The sequence below is a fragment of the Ranitomeya imitator genome, chromosome 1 (assembly GCF_032444005.1).
Source record: "Ranitomeya imitator isolate aRanImi1 chromosome 1, aRanImi1.pri, whole genome shotgun sequence".
Taxonomy (NCBI): Eukaryota; Metazoa; Chordata; class Amphibia; order Anura; family Dendrobatidae; genus Ranitomeya; species Ranitomeya imitator.
The window spans coordinates 28,148,814-28,168,248 of NC_091282.1; the positions used below are offsets into that span (position 1 = coordinate 28,148,814).

The following is a 19,435-nucleotide window of genomic DNA, read 5'->3' on the forward strand; positions in this document are numbered from 1 at the left end:
TTATCAGTCATTTACAGGAGGAGGAGGTGAGCTGTGACATCACCTATTGTGAATGGTGGATCCTGTGTTATCTACTGTATATAGAGGTGTTATCAGTCATTTACAGGAGGAGGAGGTGAGCTGTGACATCATCTATTGTGAATGGTGGATCCTGTGTTATCTGCTGTATATAGAGGTGTTATCAGTCATTGTACAGGAGGAGGAGGTGAGCTGTGACATCATCTATTGTGAATGGTGGATCCTGTGTTATCTGCTGTATATAGAGGTGTTATCAGTCATTGTACAGGAGGAGGAGGTGAGCTGTGACATCACCTATTGTGAATGGTGGATCCTGGGTTATCTACTGTATATAGAGGTGTTATCAGTCATTGTACAGGAGGAGGAGGTGAGCTGTGACATCACCTATTGTGAATGGTGGATCCTGTGTTATCTACTGTATATAGAGGTGTTATCAGTCATTGTACAGGAGGAGGAGGTGAGCTGTGACATCACCTATTGTGAATGGTGGATCCTGTGTTATCTACTGTATATAGAGGTGTTATCAGTCATTTACAGGAGGAGGAGGTGAGCTGTGACATCACGTATTGTGAATGGTGGATCCTGTGTTATCTACTGTATATAGAGGTGTTATCAGTCATTTACAGGAGGAGGAGGTGAGCTGTGACATCATCTATTGTGAATGGTGGATCCTGTGTTATCTGCTGTATATAGAGGTGTTATCAGTCATTGTACAGGAGGAGGAGGTGAGCTGTGACATCACCTATAGTGAATGGTGGATCCTGTGTTATCTGCTGTATATAGAGGTGTTATCAGTCTCTGTAATCCAGTCTGCGATGATAACCAAACTGCTGAAAAATCTTGTGTGAAGATGAGGAAGTGAGAAATAACACATAGCGGCCATTGTGGATATAGAATGTGATATTGAAAATGTAAAAAAAAGAATATTTTCAAAAAGGCATTAAACATAAAAAACTAGATTTAAAGAATAGGTCCTTTTCTGGTGACACACTCCCAGTAACTATCCGCAGCGTCAGCGAGATCAGGAGAGAAGAACATTTCTGAAGTCGATCATTTTATGGCTCCCGGGAACCTGCACAAATAAAGTAACAACGAGAGACGAGACATAAATCCTCCTCACCTCTTTCGGCTCGCTGGCGATCGCTATGCTGCCATCTTTATTATACTTTATAGGCGCCCCTCCTTCCTGGATTAATGTGCCGTAACCCGTGGCGGTATAAAAGGCTGGAATCCCTGCGCCGCCGGCCCGAACCTTCTCCGCCAGTGTCCCCTGGAGGGGGATTAAGAAAACACAATTTCTCGGTGAAACATTTATTTTTCTGTAACAAGAAAATCTTTTTCCATTAAGTGGAGTTAGAAAGCGGGAAAAGCAGACGACGTGCGCGGCGGGGCGGACAAATCGTGTAAGAGGTCAGCGGGGCGCAGGTGGAGCGTAACGGACGACCAAGTGTGCGGTCAGTAACAGACCTCGATCAAGCAGGGGATGATCAGAATGTTGCGGCCCCATGGTGTAAAAGTCTCCATCCCACAACTTGCCTGTGATGGTTAATGGCCGTGCTGGAGATTTTGCATTGGAGCTCATGAGCTTCACGTTACGCCATAGTGTGACATATATAATACCGTTATTACAGTACTGTGATGGTATTCTTGTGTGTATGTGACTGTGGGGTTGGATTTATGCACTTGGACATTATACCGGGGTACACTGGGCCGTGTCAAAGATCGCTTTTTGCCGCCACATTAATGCATTGCGACCCGTAAGGTACTGCGGCCGCGGCAAGCAAGTCACACAAAAAAAAGTCCACCTGACTCTGTGCAACTTGCTTGTTGCACCACTCTGCAGGTCACAATGTGATCCCATTAACCTGCAATATATTAGTGGCATAAAACGATCTTTGGACGCCCAACAAGCGTCACGGCAAAAGTTACCGCCTAGCCACACTGTTCACTCCGTATGCTCCACCTATAAGAACCAGAGCGAGACGCTAAGGACGGGTCACCTGCGGGACGAGCTCCACTTCCAGCTCCCCTTGGAGATACTGCCTCTCAAACTCCGCGTTCTCGCCCACGTAGGAGGACACCATGCGCTTGATCTGCTTGGTTTTTAGGAGTAAGCCCAGGCCGAAGTCGTCCACTCTGCGAAAACAAGAAAAAGATAATTGTGAGACATTGCAAATTTTGGCCAAACTGCGGTCCCGCGCTCGCCTCCTGATCACTACCCACCATGACGTTCACTGCAGTGCAGCCGGACGCAGAGGAAAAGACCTGCTCCGATTCTGTAACCGTGAAAGTGACGTGATCGCAATATAAAATGGGACGTGAGTGGTCTACAGTGCAGAGACACAGTGCTTGTACGATCATCGAGCAAAGAGGCTAAAGATCACCCGATGAAAAAGCAAAATGCTCAGTCATCAGGTGAAATGATCCATGGTTTCCTTCAAATATCATCGTTCTCTCGGCAGCACATTGTCTTGTGGAAATATGAGCTGCCGAGAACATCGAGAACACTGGCACTAGACAATTTGTTCTGTGCACATATTAAATAACCCTAAGAGGTTATTAAAGGATTGACGACCAGCACATGTGTTGCAGGTCGTTTAATACCACCAGCAGACTGGTGTAAATACAGAATTTTAACAAATTAGGAAAATATGTAAGAACTGATTTGGACTTTGCAAGTAGCACGACATACTCTTATATGTTGAGCCTATATAACGCCTTCCTGGACGCACACCTGTCTTATTAGTAAGACTTTTAGTTTGGTTTTTGCACAGCTACCGCTCTGTGGTCTCCAAGACATCTCCTTACTGCCGGCGGCTTTCAGTACCTGTGCAACCTGCTGTCTGTGGCTTTCAGTACTTTTGCAACCTGTCTGCGGTCTTCAGGATGTATCCTGTCTGCCTGTGGCTTTTAGTACCTCTACTACCTGTCTTCGGTCTCCAGAACGTCTGTCTGCTTGCGGCTTCCAGTACATGTGCTACTTGTTCCCAGTCTCCTAAGACTTCTGCTACCTCTCTGTGGTCTCCAGGACATCTCCTGTCTGACTGTGGCTTCCAGTACCTCTTCTGCTGGTTTCTGGTTTTCTAGAACCTCTCCTCCTTGTCCATGACCTATACTACTTGTTTCTGGTTTTCTAGAACCTCTCCTCCTTATCCATGGCCTCTACTACTTGTTTCTGGCTTCTAGAACCTCACCTCTATGTCCGTGGTTTCCAGAACGTCTTTCGTCTGCCTGTGGCTTTCAGTACCACTGCATTTCACATGTGCTTCAACTGCCTTCTGCATCAATGCTCATGTGCCCGCCAGGACCTCACCTAGTGAGCCCTTAGCACATAGTAGTGAGTGCATGGCCACCATTATTTATAGGGATTCTGTTTAACCCCATGTAAAGTTCCACTGTTCTGAGAGAGTTTTCAAGACATTTTCTTAGCTGCATTTTACAACAGAAGCCATGGACCGCAAACAGCTGACAACACAGCAAAGGGATCTCACTGTGGAAAGTTATCAGTCAGGAGAAAGGTAGCAAAAAATTTCTACGGCATTAAATGGTCACCCTTGAGATGTCATCAAGAAGTGGCTTAAATTTGGCACAACACTGACATTACCTAGAACTGAATATCCCTCAAAAATTCAATGAAAAACACAAGAAGAAAATTGGTCTTGGAGGCTGCCAAGAGGCCTACAGCAACAATAAAGGAGCTGCAGGAATTTCTGGTCAGTCCTGGTTGTGTCCTGCATGTGACAACAATCTACCGTATTTTTCAGATGTCCGGCCTGTGGAGTGCGTTATCATTTCATATGACATTTCTTTAAAAAAAAAAATTCAGGCCCGGCAATTTTTTCCAAAACATTCATTAAGTATGCTAAAATCAAATGGGGAACATGTTATGTCTGACAACACCAATGCTAACTTTTTTAGCCATAATTCCAAAAGGTGCAAAGCCAACACTGTGCATCAACAGAAGATCACCATCCCCACAGTGAGGCATGGTGGAGGCAACATTGTGTCTCAGCAATTGTGTCGTTATAGGGACAGATGGATGTGTTGAACAATGTGTTCCCGCAGATATTGACAGTGGCGTTTAAGTGGTTAACAGCAGCAGGCGGAGCGCTACTCTCCCCATGGCTGTTAGAGGCAAAACCTGGCTGTGTAGCACAGCCATTTTCTGCCGGCTATAAGTAGGCTCAGCCTTTTAGCTCGTGTCCTGCTTACACTGTATGATGTCTGCTGAGAATGGTGATTTTTAAGTTTGCTCAAAAATAATTTTACGTAACGAAGGAGTGTTTTTTTCGTTCATCGGGTGATCACCAGCCATTAAACACTATCAGGTGATCATTCCCTCTGTGTGACGACAAGTGTGCTGTACTAGCAAGAGAGGCCATGAGGGTCGATCAGGTGACAAAGCAAATATGAAAAAGCAGATAAGATAACCCCTATCATCCAAATGATGAGCCATGAATGACAGGACAGGGAGGATCAGATAATCAGCGACAGTCTGCAGCTCCTGGACGGAGGCCAAGAGCAACACGCGGGGTTTACACATGGCAAATATTCTCCATAGATACGAGCGCCGTGCAATGTACAGGGGTGGATTATAGGAATGTCCCTGTGAAAATACAGAAATCTGCGCTGCCAACAACTGAAGCCAATGCGCCAATAGATGCAACATAGAGGTGCATATACCCACAGATCGTCAGAGCGAGCTCACTGGGCGACTCTCGGTTAACTCATTCTGCAGCCAGAAGTAGATTATATATAGTAGTATTATATTTTAGAAATTTCATTCATTTTGCTGTTAAGAGGAAATAAGATTTTTTTTTTTTTAAAGGGAAGCTGTAACAGAAGCCACGTTAGTCGCCTCAGCTTTGCCACAAACAGGCCAGATAATACCGCACTTTAGGAAGTCGCCGCCTGGTAGCTGCACTCATTAAGATAAAGTAACGCTGGCAGCGGATATAATCTGCAGATATGCCAGCCGCTGATAACGAGAGTCACTACTGATATACGAGGTTAGTCCTGGTCAGGCTGTGCGCGGCACAACTACGTAAAGAGTGATATAATGTCACGGGGGTATTGGGTAGAATAAAGCTGATTACCCGGGCCCCTGCGATATCCCTCAGACTAGGGAAAACCCTGTCTGTCCCTCTCCCAGAATTTACACTGATGGTGTGCTTGTCTGGGCCGCCAGGCCTGACCCTGACTCCTGTTTCAGCCCTATGCTGAAACCTCCACCCGACACCCAGTGAAGAGACCACACACCAACCCCTACAGAAAGCACAGACAGGGAAAACTAAAAACGCACCACGCCGCAGACACACAGGAAAACACGAAAATGTGCACAGGGCAAAAATAAACACAAATATAGGAAGGAGAAATATGACAAAGGATAATACACCACCAGATACGATACTTCTACTCCTAGACCACCACTCCAGACCGAAATCACCAGGCACAAGACACAAGCTATAATCGGCGACGCCCAAAGTCCAGAATGACTATTTAAAGGCCACAGGCGTGACCCAGCCTCCAACCAGATTACCAGCCAGATTAACTCTGGATAACCTGGATAAAATCTAGCCGGCGCCACTGAGCGTATAGTGGACAAATGTGGAATTACCGCTGTCTGTCGGACGCCCTAGTGTGAATAGCGTCCGACATGACATATATACTCAAATGATGGCTGCTGCTCCGGCAACAGGAGAGGCGTGCAGTGGATCCTGGGTAACGCGTTTCGGTTCCGAAAAGCGTTGCAAAAAATTGGAAGTTTTTTTATACTTACCGCCTGGACTAATCTTAGTCAGCGGTAGCACCCGGGATCCACCGCACTTCTCTTTGCTTTACCTATAGGATACAGGTACGGAGTAGACAATTCTTGGCAGGCCCATGTAATCCCCCCTTCCCCCCAATGGGGCAAGTAAACTGCCCCCCACAAGGTCAGGGAAGGATGTAAAGCCGCAGAAGATGTGGTAATCCCACAACACAAGCGAGGTTAAGATTTGGGAATTTTCTGCCTCTAAATAAACTTGAGCTTAAGGCAGATCTATCATCAAGTCAAAACTGGCCGGGTTTTCCTCTTCTTTCATTTTCACAACTCCCCAGGGTAATATTTTGTTGTTGGTTTAATATTTAAACCCACCATACTTTTCCAGGAATATCTGCTTTTCAATTTAGTGGCAATATTTATGATCCTGACAAGAGGGTGTGTCTCACAGGATCCTCTGGGGCGTGTCTTTGGGCTGCCCTGCATAATTACCTTGTTAGCCACACCCCTAGGTAAAAATTGGTCCGAAACAAACAAAAAAAAGCCCATATCTCTGGAACCGTATAATGGATTTAAAGAATACAAAAAAACTAAATATTCGGGGAAGCAGCAGGAATGAAATAAGAAGAAAAAAAAAACTGGGTACTGCCGACCTGGTGAGAGGTCCTATATAAAAAGGTTTGTCCGCTACCGCTCACTTCAGCATTGGGAGAGGAGCGGTGTCAATGACTTTGCGCCTGCACATACCGACCAGGATGGAGCATGATCTGCAGATATCGGGCATCTGTCCTATTCGACTGAATATGCTTTCCATATTCCTGCAATTACCCTCCCCGCAGAAGGCCCTAGGGTCAGGATGTGGTCTACAGTGCCCCCCAAGAAGGCAATTATTTGCAGTCTATTCTGGGGTCTGTAATAGATTATGGGGTCTGCTGTAGAAGAACATAAATGTAAATACCCCATATCAAGGACAAGTTCTATACGGGTGTAAAGATTTCGCATAATTAGTACAGAGGGAAACCTTGACCTCCCCAGCCCGAGCCGCACCCGCAGAAGGCCCTAGGGTCAGGATGTGGTCTACAGCAAATATCTGCAGTCTATTCTGGGGTCTGTACTAGATTATGGGGTCTGCTGTAGAAGCACATAAATGTAAATACCCCATATCAAGGACAAGTTCTATAGGGGTGTAAAGATTTAGCATAATTAGTACAGAGGGAAACCTTGACCTCCTCAGCCCGAGCCGCACCCGCAGAAGGCCCTAGGGTCAGGATGTGGTCTACAGCAATTATTTGCAGTCTATTCTGGGGTCTGTACTAGATTATGGGGTCTGCTGTAGAAGAACATAAATGTAAATACCCCATATCAAGGACAAGTTCTATAGGGGTGTAAAGATTTCGCATAATTAGTACAGAGGGAAACCTTGACCTCCCCAGCCCGAGCCGCACCCTACAGCCCGGTCGCTTCTCATCGGCCCATGCTCCATTTTACCCATGCGCCGTCTTGTCCCTTTTATTGCAGCATCCGCCCTGTCACCTCATTAGGACTTAATATACAGAGCATGGTAGATCATTAACGAGGACACGTTATAGTTCAGCTACTTTGTGTCGGTAGCGTGCTTCATTAGATCGTTGCTGCAAAAGCCGGTGTCATAGACATCTGTGCAGATGAAGCAGAGCCAGGAAGGTCTACGGGCACGGCCCGTCATGACATGGCAATGAAATAGTCACCGACGGGTGTATAATAATCCATGCACGATACCGCGATTCTGTCTCCCAGGGGTTACACAATCCAGACATAAGTCGCAGTATTGCTGCCCGCACTGGGCTCTTTTCCTGACATTCCTGGGCCGATCAGATGACGGTAAACAACGACGACTCTTAGGAAACCAGTAAGAGAAAGTGTTAGGATCGACCACGACATCTATTTATGATGCAAGGAGCTCCAGAGAATTCGATGTAGTAAGAGAAAGACAAAATGGAATAGAGTCGAGGGTTCCGACAACGTAAGGCTCGTTCGTAGTCTGTTACCATGGCGATACTGTAGATACTGAGCTATAGATCACCCCGACTTCTGGGTTCTCCCAGAATCTATTACTTTGTCAAATCTCTTTGGATAGTGATGGGCCAATTTCTTATTCTGGCTTCAGTTCCTCCATAGCTGTGTCTCTCCGCTCGATGTGAAATATGCGCTCCGTCAGCGCTGCTCATGTGACCACTGAAGACTACATTTCCCATAAGCACCTGCTTGTAGCTTTCTAATCCTCCAGCTTCCGATTTTGCGTGTGTTTCACATTTATTCCTCCACTGTGTGTCCTCTCCTTGCACTTTGTTGCCCACAACAACCAATCACAGAGCGGCTTTCGTTTTAACAGAGCCGTTTAAAAAATGAAAGCCGCGCTCCGATTGGTTGCTATGGGTAACGAAGATGGTCTCTTTCTGACAGTGTACAGACAGACTCTACATCCCCTTCTCCATGCGAGTGGCGGTGGTGTATCATCCTCCCGGCCCCTCTCATCAGTTCCTGGATCACTTTGCCACCTGGCTTCCACACTTTCTCTCCTGTGACACCCCCACCCTTATCATGGGTGATTTCAACATCCCCATTGCTCTCCCCTCTCCCCATCTGCTTCTCATCTTTTATCTCTAACCTCCTCTTTCGGCCTCTCGCAGCATACTAACTCTCCAACGCATGAAGATGGAAACTCCCTTGACTTGGTCTTCTCCCGGCTTTGCTCAGTGGATGATTTCACAAACTCCCCTCTCCCACTCTCTGACCACAACCTTCTTTCATTCTCTATCAAGAACTGCCATCCCGCTCAGGTCACCCCCATTTTCCACACTTATAGAAACATACAGGCCATTAACACCCAGAAACTTATGAAGAACTTGCAGTCCTCATTGGCCCCAATCTTCTCCATCTCATGTCCTGATTCTGCTCTGAAGCATTACAATGAAACCCTGCAAAGTGCCCTGGATGAAGCTGCTCCTCCTATACATAAAACAACTCTGCACAGACGGCAACAACCGTGGCACACGCTGCAAACACGTTTACTGCAGCGGTGCTCCAGGTGCGCAGAACGTCTGTGGAGAAAATCTAATCTACCCGAAGACTTCATCCATTATAAGTTCATGCTAAAGACATACAATTCTGCCCTTCACCTCTCCAAACAAACCTACTTCAACACCCTCATCACCTCCCTGTCCAATAACCCTAAACGTCTCTTTGACACGTTCCAGTCCCTACTCAACCCAAGAGAGCAGGCCCCAACCACGGATCTCCGCGCTGACGATCTGGCCAATTACTTCAAAGAAAAAATTGACCACATTCGACAGGAAATCATCTCCCAATCTCTTCATACCATGCACTGTCCTCCCTCCCCCACTGCATCTAGTTCACTCTCTGACTTTGAAGCAGTTACAGAAGAAGAAGTAAGCAAGCTCCTTGCATCCTCTCGCCCGACCACTTGCACCAGTGACCCCATTCTGTCACATCTCCTCCAGTCCCTTTCCCCGGCTGTCACCTCTCACCTAACAAAAACATTCAACCTTTGCCTCACTTCCGGTATTTTTCCCTCCTCATTTAAGCATGCCATCATACATCCATTACTTAAAAAACCATCCCTCGATCAAAACTGTGCCGCTAATTATAAACCTGTCTCTAATCTTCCCTTCATCTCTAAACTCCTCGAACGCCTGGTCCACTCCCGTCTTACCCGCTATCTCTCAGATAACTCTCTTCTCGACCCTCTTCAATCTGGCTTCCGCTCTTTACACTCTACTGAAACTGCCCTCACTAAAGTCTCTAATGACCTACTAACAGCTAAATCTAATGGTCACTACTCCATGCTAATTCTCTTGGATCTCTCTGCAGCATTCGACACTGTGGATCATCAGCTCCTCCTCACTATGCTCCGCTCCATCGGCCTCAAGGACACCGTTCTCTCTTGGTTCTCCTCCTATCTCTCTGACCGATCCTTCACTGTATGTTTTGCTGGTTCCTCCTCCTCTCACCTTCCCCTTACTGTTGGGGTTCCTCAAGGATCAGTCCTAGGCCCCCTCCTCTTCTCGTTGTATACCGCCCCTATTGGACAAACAATCAGTAGATTTGGTTTCCAGTACCATCTCTATGCTGATGAAACCCAATTATACACTTCTTCGCCTTCTGCCTTTTTAGAAAACACCAGTGATTGTCTTACTGCTGTCTCTAACATCATGTCCTCCCTCTATCTGAAACTAAACCTGTCAAAAACTGAACTCCTCGTGTTCTCTCCCTCTACTAACCTACCTTTGCCTGACATTGCCATCTCCGTGTGCGGTTCCACCATTACTCCAAAGCAACATGCCCGCTGCCTTGGGGTCATCCTTGATTCTGACCTTTCATTCACCCCCCACATCCGATCACTGGCTCGCTCTTCTTATCTGCATCTCAAAAATATTTCTAGAATTCGCCCTTTTCTTACTTTCGACTCTGCAAAAACTCTTACTGTTTCACTAAAGGTACCTTCACACATAACGATATTGTTAACGATATCGTTGCTATTTGTGACGTAGCAACGATATCGTTAATGAAATCGTTCTGTGTGACAGCGACCAACGATCAGGCCCCTGCTGGGAGATCGTTGGTCGCTGAACAAAGTCCAGAACTTTATTTCGTCGCTGGACTCCCTGGAGACATCGCTGGATCGGCGTGTGTGACACCGATCCAGCGATGTCTTCACTGGTAACCAGGGTAAACATCGGGTAACTAAGCGCAGGGCCGCGCTTAGTAACCCGATGTTTACCCTGGTTACCATGCTAAAAGTAAAAAAAAACAAACACTAGATACTTACCTACCGCTGTCTGTCCTCCAGCGCTGTGCTCTGCTCTCCTCCTGCACTGTCTGTGAGCCGGAAAGCAGAGCGGTGACGTCACCGCTCTGCTTTCCGGCTCACAGACAGTACAGGAGGAGAGCAGAGAAGCAGAGCGCAGCGCTGGAGGACAGACAGCGGTAGGTAAGTATCTAGTGTTTGTTTTTTTTTACTTTTAGCATGGTAACCAGGGTAAACATCGGGTTACTAAGCGCGGCCCTGCGCTTAGTTACCTGATGTTTACCCTGGTTACCGGCATCGTTGGTCGCTGGAGAGCGGTCTGTGTGACAGCTCTCCAGCGACCAAACAGCGACGCTGCAGCGATCCGAATCGTTGTCGGTATCGCTGCAGCGTCTCTTAGTGTGAAGGGGCCTTTATTCATTCTCGTCTGGACTATTGTAACTCTCTACTAATCGGTCTCCCTCTTACCAAACTCTCCCCGCTCCAATCTGTCCTGAATGCTGCTGCCAGGATCATATTCCTCACCAACCGTTACACCGATGCCTCTACCTTGTGCCAGTCATTACACTGGTTACCCATCCACTCCAGAATCCAGTACAAAACTACTACCCTCATCCACAAAGCACTCCATAGCTCAGCACCACCCTACATCTCCTCTGTGGTCTCAGTCTACCACCCTACCCGTGCCCTCCGCTCCGCTAATGACCTCAGGTTAGCATCCTCAATAATCAGAACCTCCCACTCCCGTCTCCAAGACTTTACACGTGCTGCGCCGATTCTTTGGAATGCACTACCTAGGTTAATGCGATTAATCCCCACAGTTTTAAGCGTACCCTAAAAACTCATTTGTTCAGACTGGCCTACCGCCTCAATGCATTAACCTAACGATCCCTGTGTGGCCTATCTAAAAAAAAAAAAAAAAAAAATTGAATGTTCTCATTCACTTTATGCAGTTAATAGCCCTCTGTGTCTGTACTGTTACATACTTAGGCAGTTAACTGGTTCATGCAGCTTTACATGAACACCCGAGCCTTACACTATGGCCGGTCCGAATAACTAAAGCAATTGTTACCATCCACCTCTCGTGTCTCCCCTTTTCCTCATAGTTTGTAGCTTGCGAGCAGCAGGGCCCTCATTCCTATTGGTATCTATTTTGAACTGTATTTCTGTTATGCTGTAATGTCTATTGTCTGTGCAAGTCCCCTCTATAATTTGTAAAGCGCTGCGGAATATGTTGGCGCTATATAAATAAAAATTATTATTATATTATTAGTGTAGGCCCGGTCGTGTTTATGTTGTATTAGTAGAATTACTCCGTTTGCCACAGCTTTGTTTTATAGTTATGCGCACACGTTTTACATCTCTTAATTGATGTTGTTAAAAAAAAAGTTATCATTTGCTTTTTTCCTCCCTTTTTTGCAAATGTGTAGAGATCGGAGGGTTAATTAGGCACTTTGGAAAGTTTTATACCAGGTTTCGGCTCTCTAGGACGTATGTACTAAATATACTGACCAATCTGCCCCAAAAAAACAGAATACTGAAGCAAACATTAATTAATGGCCAAACGACTGGACCAATCAGCACCAAATTTGCAAAAAATGTGGAATATGAAAAAATAAAAAGATAACTACTGGACCAATTATTGTTTTCCTTTGTAATATGATTTTTTGTGTGAATATGTCGAGGACCGTAGGTGTTAAAGAGCAGAAACCTGTTGTAAAACCTTTCGAAAGAACCCGATTTGGCCACAAATTAATATTTGCTTTTGTGTTTAATTTTTGGGGCGAACATCTTGAGAACGTTTTTGTGTTGTATTGTAACGCTTCAATAAAACACCAGAGACCCGGCCCCCCCAGACTTCTTATAAACACATGGTGGGGGGCGGATGATGGACGCTTACCCCGCATTGTTGCTCACGGCCGTTATTCGCTTCACACCTGTTTTAAGGAGGCCGTCAATAAGTTTCTCTGGGATTCCACACAAGCCGAAACCTGGGGAGGACAAAAAACGATCAACTAGAAGTCCTCAAACTTTGTCAGAGTCCCTTAAAGGGGCAGAGGGAGCTCAGATTTTCTCTGGTGCCCATGCAGATGCATAGTGTCTCCGTGGTAACAGACTACAAACTACCGCTGTGTAGTCTGATCATGAAGTCATACTCCCTTCTATGCGACTCTACTTCTTGCTAATGTATTAACTGAATATAAGGAAATGGTAGGAGAAGGACACAATGGAGTAGAACTGCGGGATCCGACTACACAGGCGTTTTGTAGTCTGTTACCACGGTGACACAAAAATACTTTACATCCAGTACCAGGTTACTATTCCTGAGCCAGATGGGACCCCATTCCAGCAGAGATTTGAGTTACTACCAATGGTGGGCAGTTCATAAGCAGGGGTTTGCAGGCTTTTGATAGGATTGATAATTTTCTGAAGCATAAATCACAAACTCTACCTATAAGTGAGGAGGGAACAGGACTCACAGGTAGAGATGGGTGAACCCACACAGTTAAGTTCGGCGTCCATACTGAACACCAACTGTTCAGGCACGGACACCGAACTCCGGGTGTTTGTCGTGCTGTCATGTGCATGACATCGCAACAAATACAGATTCTGATCGGCGGTAAAATCATCTCCGCCGGTCAGACAACCGCAGTTCCAACTCTGTCTATAGACAGTGTGAACGCTCAGTTGTGATAGAAGGTATACAGTTTACCTTCGGCCATTGGTGTCAGCTGATGGGACTACTGCTCCAATCATCCGACACATGCTACCGCTAATAACAGTGAGAGCAGGAGCGGCAGATGGGAGTATTCATCAGCCACCTCCTGCGCTATAAATAAATAATTCATTAAAAAAGAAACGGCGTGGGTTCCCATGTATTTTTGATAACCAGCCAAGCAAAACTCTCAGCTGGGACTGCAACCCCCAGCTGTCAGCTTCAGCAAGGCTGATTATCAAGAATAGAGGGGTCCCCATGCAGTATTTTTTAATTATTTAAATAATGAAAAAAAAAAAAAAACCGGCGTGGGGTTCCTCCCCATTTCTGACAACCAGTCAAGGTAAAGCAGACAGCTGGAGGCTGATATTCTCAGGCTGGTAAGGAGCCATGGATAGTCATGCTGTCATGCTAATGCCAGAGTGACAAACACTGGATGTTTGAGCCCCTCATTCAAGTTAATGGGGTCCGGGTTCGGGTTCCAACATCCAGGTGTCCGACCATCTCTACTAACTGGCTCTGCCTACAAGTGAGGGGGAGCAGGACTCACAGGCTCTACCTATAAGTGAGGGAAGGATCAGGAAACACAGACTCTGCCTATAAGTGAGGGTGGGGGGGGCAGGACTCACAGCCTCTGCCTATAAGTGAGGGGGGAGCAGGACTCACAGCCTCTGCCTATAAGTGAGGGGGGAGCAGGACTCACAGGCTCTGCCTATAAGTGAGGGGGGAGCAGGACTCACAGGCTCTGCCTATAAGTGAGGGGGGAGCAGGACTCACAGGCTCTGCCTATAAGTGAGGGGGGAGCAGGACTCACAGGCTCTGCCTATAAGTGAGGGGGGAGCAGGACTCACAGGCTCTGCCTATAAGTGAGGGGGGAGCAGGACTCACAGGCTCTGCCTATAAGTGAGGGGGGAGCAGGACTCACAGGCTCAGCCTATAAGTGAGGGGGGAGCAGGACTCACAGGCTCTGCCTATAAGTGAGGGGGGAGCAGGACTCACAGGCTCTGCCTATAAGTGAGGGGGGAGCAGGACTCACAGGCTCTGCCTATAAGTGAGGGGGGAGCAGGACTCACAGGCTCTGCCTATAAGTGAGGGGGGAGCAGGACTCACAGGCTCTGCCTATAAGTGAGGGGGGAGCAGGACTCACAGGCTCTGCCTATAAGTGAGGGGGGAGCAGGACTCACAGGCTCTGCCTATAAGTGAGGGGGGAGCAGGACTCACAGGCTCTGCCTATAAGTGAGGGGGGAGCAGGACTCACAGGCTCTGCCTATAAGTGAGGGGGGAGCAGGACTCACAGGCTCTGCCTATAAGTGAGGGGGGAGCAGGACTCGCAGGCTCTGCCTATAAGTGAGGGGGGAGCAGGACTCGCAGCCTCTGCCTATAAGTGAGGGGGGAGCAGGACTCGCAGCCTCTGCCTATAAGTGAGGGGGGAGCAGGACTCGCAGCCTCTGCCTATAAGTGAGGGGGGAGCAGGACTCGCAGCCTCTGCCTATAAGTGAGGGGGGAGCAGGACTCACAGGCTCAGCCTATAAGTGAGGGGGGAGCAGGACTCACCTGCTCTGCCTATAAGTGAGGGGGGAGCAGGACTCACAGGCTCTGTTTATAAGTGAGGGGGGAAGGACTAACAGGCTCTGCCTATAAGTGAGGGGGGAGCAGGACTCACAGGCTCTGCCTATAAGTGAGGGGGGAGCAGGACTCACAGGCTCAGCCTATAAGTGAGGGGGGAGCAGGACTCGCAGCCTCTGCCTATAAGTGAGGGGGGAGCAGGACTCGCAGCCTCTGCCTATAAGTGAGGGGGGAGCAGGACTCGCAGCCTCTGCCTATAAGTGAGGGGGGAGCAGGACTCGCAGCCTCTGCCTATAAGTGAGGGGGGAGCAGGACTCGCAGCCTCTGCCTATAAGTGAGGGGGGAGCAGGACTCACAGCCTCTGCCTATAAGTGAGGGGGGAGCAGGACTCACAGGCTCAGCCTATAAGTGAGGGGGGAGCAGGACTCACCTGCTCTGCCTATAAGTGAGGGGGGAGCAGGACTCACAGGCTCTGTTTATAAGTGAGGGGGGAAGGACTAACAGGCTCTGCCTATAAGTGAGGGGGGAGCAGGACTCACAGGCTCTGCCTATAAGTGAGGGGGGAGCAGGACTCACAGGCTCAGCCTATAAGTGAGGGGGGAGCAGGACTCACAGGCTCTGCCTATAAGTGAGGGGGGAGAAGGACTCACAGGCTCTGCCTATAAGTGAGGGGGGAGCAGGACTCACAGGCTCTGCCTATAAGTGAGGGGGGAGCAGGACTCACAGGCTCTGCCTATAAGTGAGGGTGGGGGGGGCAGGACTCACAGCCTCTGCCTATAAGTGAGGGGGGAGCAGGACTCACAGGCTCTGCCTATAAGTGAGGGGGGAGCATGACTCACAGGCTCTGCCTATAAGTGAGGGGGGAGCAGGACTCACAGGCTCTGCCTATAAGTGAGGGGGGAGCAGGACTCACAGGCTCTGCCTATAAGTGAGGGGGGAGCAGGACTCACAGGCTCTGCCTATAAGTGAGGGGGGAGCAGGACTCACAGGCTCTGCCTATAAGTGAGGGGGAGCAGGACTCACAGGCTCTGCCTATAAGTGAGGGGGGAGCAGGACTCACAGGCTCTGCCTATAAGTGAGGGGGGAGCAGGACTCGCAGCCTCTGCCTATAAGTGAGGGGGGAGCAGGACTCACAGGCTCAGCCTATAAGTGAGGGGGGAGCAGGACTCACAGGCTCTGCCTATAAGTGAGGGGGGAGCAGGACTCACCTGCTCTGCCTATAAGTGAGGGGGGAGCAGGACTCACAGGCTCTGTTTATAAGTGAGGGGGGAAGGACTCACAGGCTCTGCCTATAAGTGAGGGGGGAGCAGGACTCACAGGCTCTGCCTATAAGTGAGGGGGGAGCAGGACTCACAGGCTTGCTATATAAGTGGATGGAAGAGAGAACTCACGGACTCTTTTTACAAGTGGACGGAGGAGAGAAGGACTCACATGCTCTTTCTCAGAGTCCTGGCAGCAGTTAAAGCCTTTTCACATGAAAATACTAATTCTCATCATAATAATACTGCATATCCCCGGCCTCAGCGCCTCCTTTTCTACCCTGTGCTGCTCTCACATATGAGATTGTGAGACTTCACAAAATTGATAACAGAATTAAATTTACCACCAACGAGCAGCGTGGAGCCGTCCGGTATGTCCTTCACCGCTTCAACCGGATCATTGTAGAACCTGGCGCTGTGTGACCCGGATGTGGAGAGGTAACAGGCGCAGATCTGGAATCACAGAGGTCAATGAGTGGACGGACGAAACGCAGAGAACATTACATACCCAGCGCAGCCGACGCCGGGACACAACAAGGAATGTAGGATGTGACATATGTGCAGGGCTCTGTGGGTGCAGCAGCAACGGAGGTCCCACAGCTTTCTAGTAATTGGCCTAAGCAAGAATCCTTAGCTGCTTCTGTAGCCCCTACGTGCATGGAGACTTTTTGGGGAGGTCAGGCTGCAAGTGGAAGGATTTGGTCCAAAAAGTGCATGAATGGGTGCAAACCCCCGGGGAGGCTGCGGGTGACAGGATGACTGGAAATGTTGGACGTCCTATGTACGTGGTCTATAAATACGGCCTGGGACGAGGCGACTTGTATAGCCGTGACATGGTTAGTCGTCAGTGACCTTGTATAGAACGTCCTCAAGTGAAAACAATGTGCGTCCTACGCAGACAATCATGTGACCCTGGAGGTGTCAGTCAGGCGGCAGCACGTGTAGCGCCTGCAGAGGGCGTAGCGACGTTTGTGTTATTGCGCTGTCCCCGGAGCTTGTACGTTTCACTATTTAGGAATTTGTCGTAAACATAAAAACTTGCAAAACTTTTTTAGCCAAAGTCAGAAATAAGTTCAAAAACGATAAGAAGGACGGATCCCACTGGTCCGTCCTACGAGATCCACTTGTGTCCTCGGCTCAGAATCCTGAAGATTCCAGGCTGTAATAGGAAACGTCAGGACTGGAATGGTAAGGCCACACGGCGCGGATTTTACAAACGTGCGCAAAATCCAAAAGGACAAAACATTCCCAGCTAAGATGAGATTGTAGAAGTAGATATTGTCCGTGTGTAAATTCACCCTCGCTGCTGATTATACGTCCTGCAGCAATGACAGTTCTCTGGAGTGAAGGTCCAGAGTCAAATCTGAGCATAAAAAAAGCACCAAAATAGGCTATGTGCACACGATGCAGATTTAGTGCGGATCTGCAGCGTTTTTTTTTCCGCACAGAAACGCTGCAGTTCCGCAAAGTGGTTAACAGTACAATGTAAATCAATAGAAAAAAAAAAAGGGCTGTGCTAATATGGTCCACGTGAAATCCGCTGCGGATAAAAAGAAGTAGCATGCTACTTCTTCTGTGCGGATCGGCAGCGTTTCTAACCCCTTCCATTATAGAAATCCGCAGGGTTAAAAAAATGCAGAAAATCTGCATCAATTCCGCAAGAAAAACGTGCAAAATCCGCACCTGCGTTTTCTGCCAGGAGATGCAGATTGTGTGCGGAAAATTCTGCACCCCAATCCGCAACGTGTGCACATAGCAGTATCAGGCGCAGATTTAGGTGCAATTATTTTTTTGTACGGATTTGCTGCAGAAAATAATGTGAGCAAACACTTCCCGCTGCTGCAAAGTTCCAGGAGCAGGAAAAAAAAAACAACAAAACGGCGGATTCACAATCCTGGGAAAGTAACGCGCGGCGGATATTCTGATGCACCTTGTCAAGGTCGCTGTCACGTACAAGGTCGCTGTCACCCTGCCCCACAGATAGCAGCAGCAAGTGGGGAAACACTGGGTCACTAAATGCTTAGAGGGGATGACTAGTGCCCAACACTGCACCCCAGGGATGCCCCCACAAGCTGCAGGACTCCATACATTCCTATAGGGCCAAAGTCAGCACAAACCAGGCCTGCAGGGGAGCTGGAGATCACAGGGCTGGGCACCAGCACCCACTGAGCCAGGGACTGGTCTGGGCACAAGGTCAGAGGGTGGCAGCATGCACAACGCCGGACACAATGTCACACACTGTGATACAGCCGCGCACAGACGCTGCGGCTCCGTGCACACAGCAGCGTTACCAGCTGGCACTGCCATGGCGGACGGCACCATACCTTGCTGTGTGCGCCCCTCTGCAGGCTCAGGCCTCTTCTGAGAGTCGGGAGGAATCTGCAGGCGGCCATCGTCATCCAGCAAAGCCCCCGATCAGTGCACCGAGGAGAGGAGGCCGGGGAGGGAGGAGGAGGAGGAGAGGAGGCCGCGGCAGGGGCGGAGGAGGAGGAGAGGCCTGCGCCTTTAGGACCCGGTGCTGCGACTTTTGTGCGACCTGCAGCACAGAGGACACACATGAGCCCCTGTAGCAGCTGCAGAGAGACCACCTCAGCCTGGTCGCGACATGCCACATGTGCAGCTGCGATATCGTGATCAAAGTCACACAAAACCACTACCTTTCCTCCTGTTCCAAGTGTCCTTCCTTTGCAGGACAGCCCCCACTATCGTCCAAGTGCCCCTCTGTCCCACTTTGCCGTAGGGCGATGTTCACACACAGTTTTATTCTCGTGTTGATGGGGTTTTTTTTTTAGCAAAAACGAAGTAGAAAATCCTCCTCAAAACTCCTTCAACACTTGGGCGCTGATTCTTGAAGACTTGGGACGTCCGAGACGGTTTTTGATGAGGAGGCGTCTTGGAACGAGGTGCAAAGTGTCGTGCGTCCCACCACAAGTCTGACCCCAGCGGAAGTCGCGCGCCCCACTGTCCCCCCGCGCCACTTTACTGGGTGAGGATGGCATAACTAGAAGAAAATTGCGCGACCTCACGTTTCGCAAAAAAGTTTACAAGTTTTCAAAGCTTTTTACAGCAGATTTCTGGCTTAAAGGTTTGGATGAATCGAGGCCTTGGGTGTTCCTGCTCGAAAACCTCGCACCCCAAGGCAATGGGCTCCCAACAAAAACTGCCTGACAAAGACGTCTTGTGAACACCGCCTAAGGGGTCTGCGCACAAAGGCTTCTTCAGGAGGATTCCGCCAGAGTAAGCGCCTCATAAGGCTCCGCAGTGTAAAATGACAAGGCTGTGCGCACGTTCCGTCTTCTGTCACTTGT

The 19,435-nt window shown here is 48.6% G+C and overlaps 1 protein-coding gene across 1 annotated transcript in view; it reads right to left on the reverse strand.

Moving 5' to 3' along the window:
• OXCT1 (3-oxoacid CoA-transferase 1) overlaps positions 1 to 18,674 on the reverse strand; it is a 96,617-nt gene extending 77,943 nt beyond the window's left edge. Inside the window, exons 1-5 of the mRNA XM_069745910.1 lie at positions 18,452 to 18,674; positions 16,472 to 16,580; positions 12,487 to 12,577; positions 2,019 to 2,154; positions 1,139 to 1,288 (exon numbers count right to left, since the gene is read on the reverse strand). Of these exons, the coding sequence (XP_069602011.1) occupies positions 1,139 to 1,288; positions 2,019 to 2,154; positions 12,487 to 12,577; positions 16,472 to 16,580; positions 18,452 to 18,526 (561 nt within the window). The 5' untranslated portion in view covers positions 18,527 to 18,674. The remainder of the gene's footprint in view (positions 1 to 1,138; positions 1,289 to 2,018; positions 2,155 to 12,486; positions 12,578 to 16,471; positions 16,581 to 18,451) is intronic.
• Between the last annotated feature and the right edge of the window lie 761 nt (positions 18,675 to 19,435).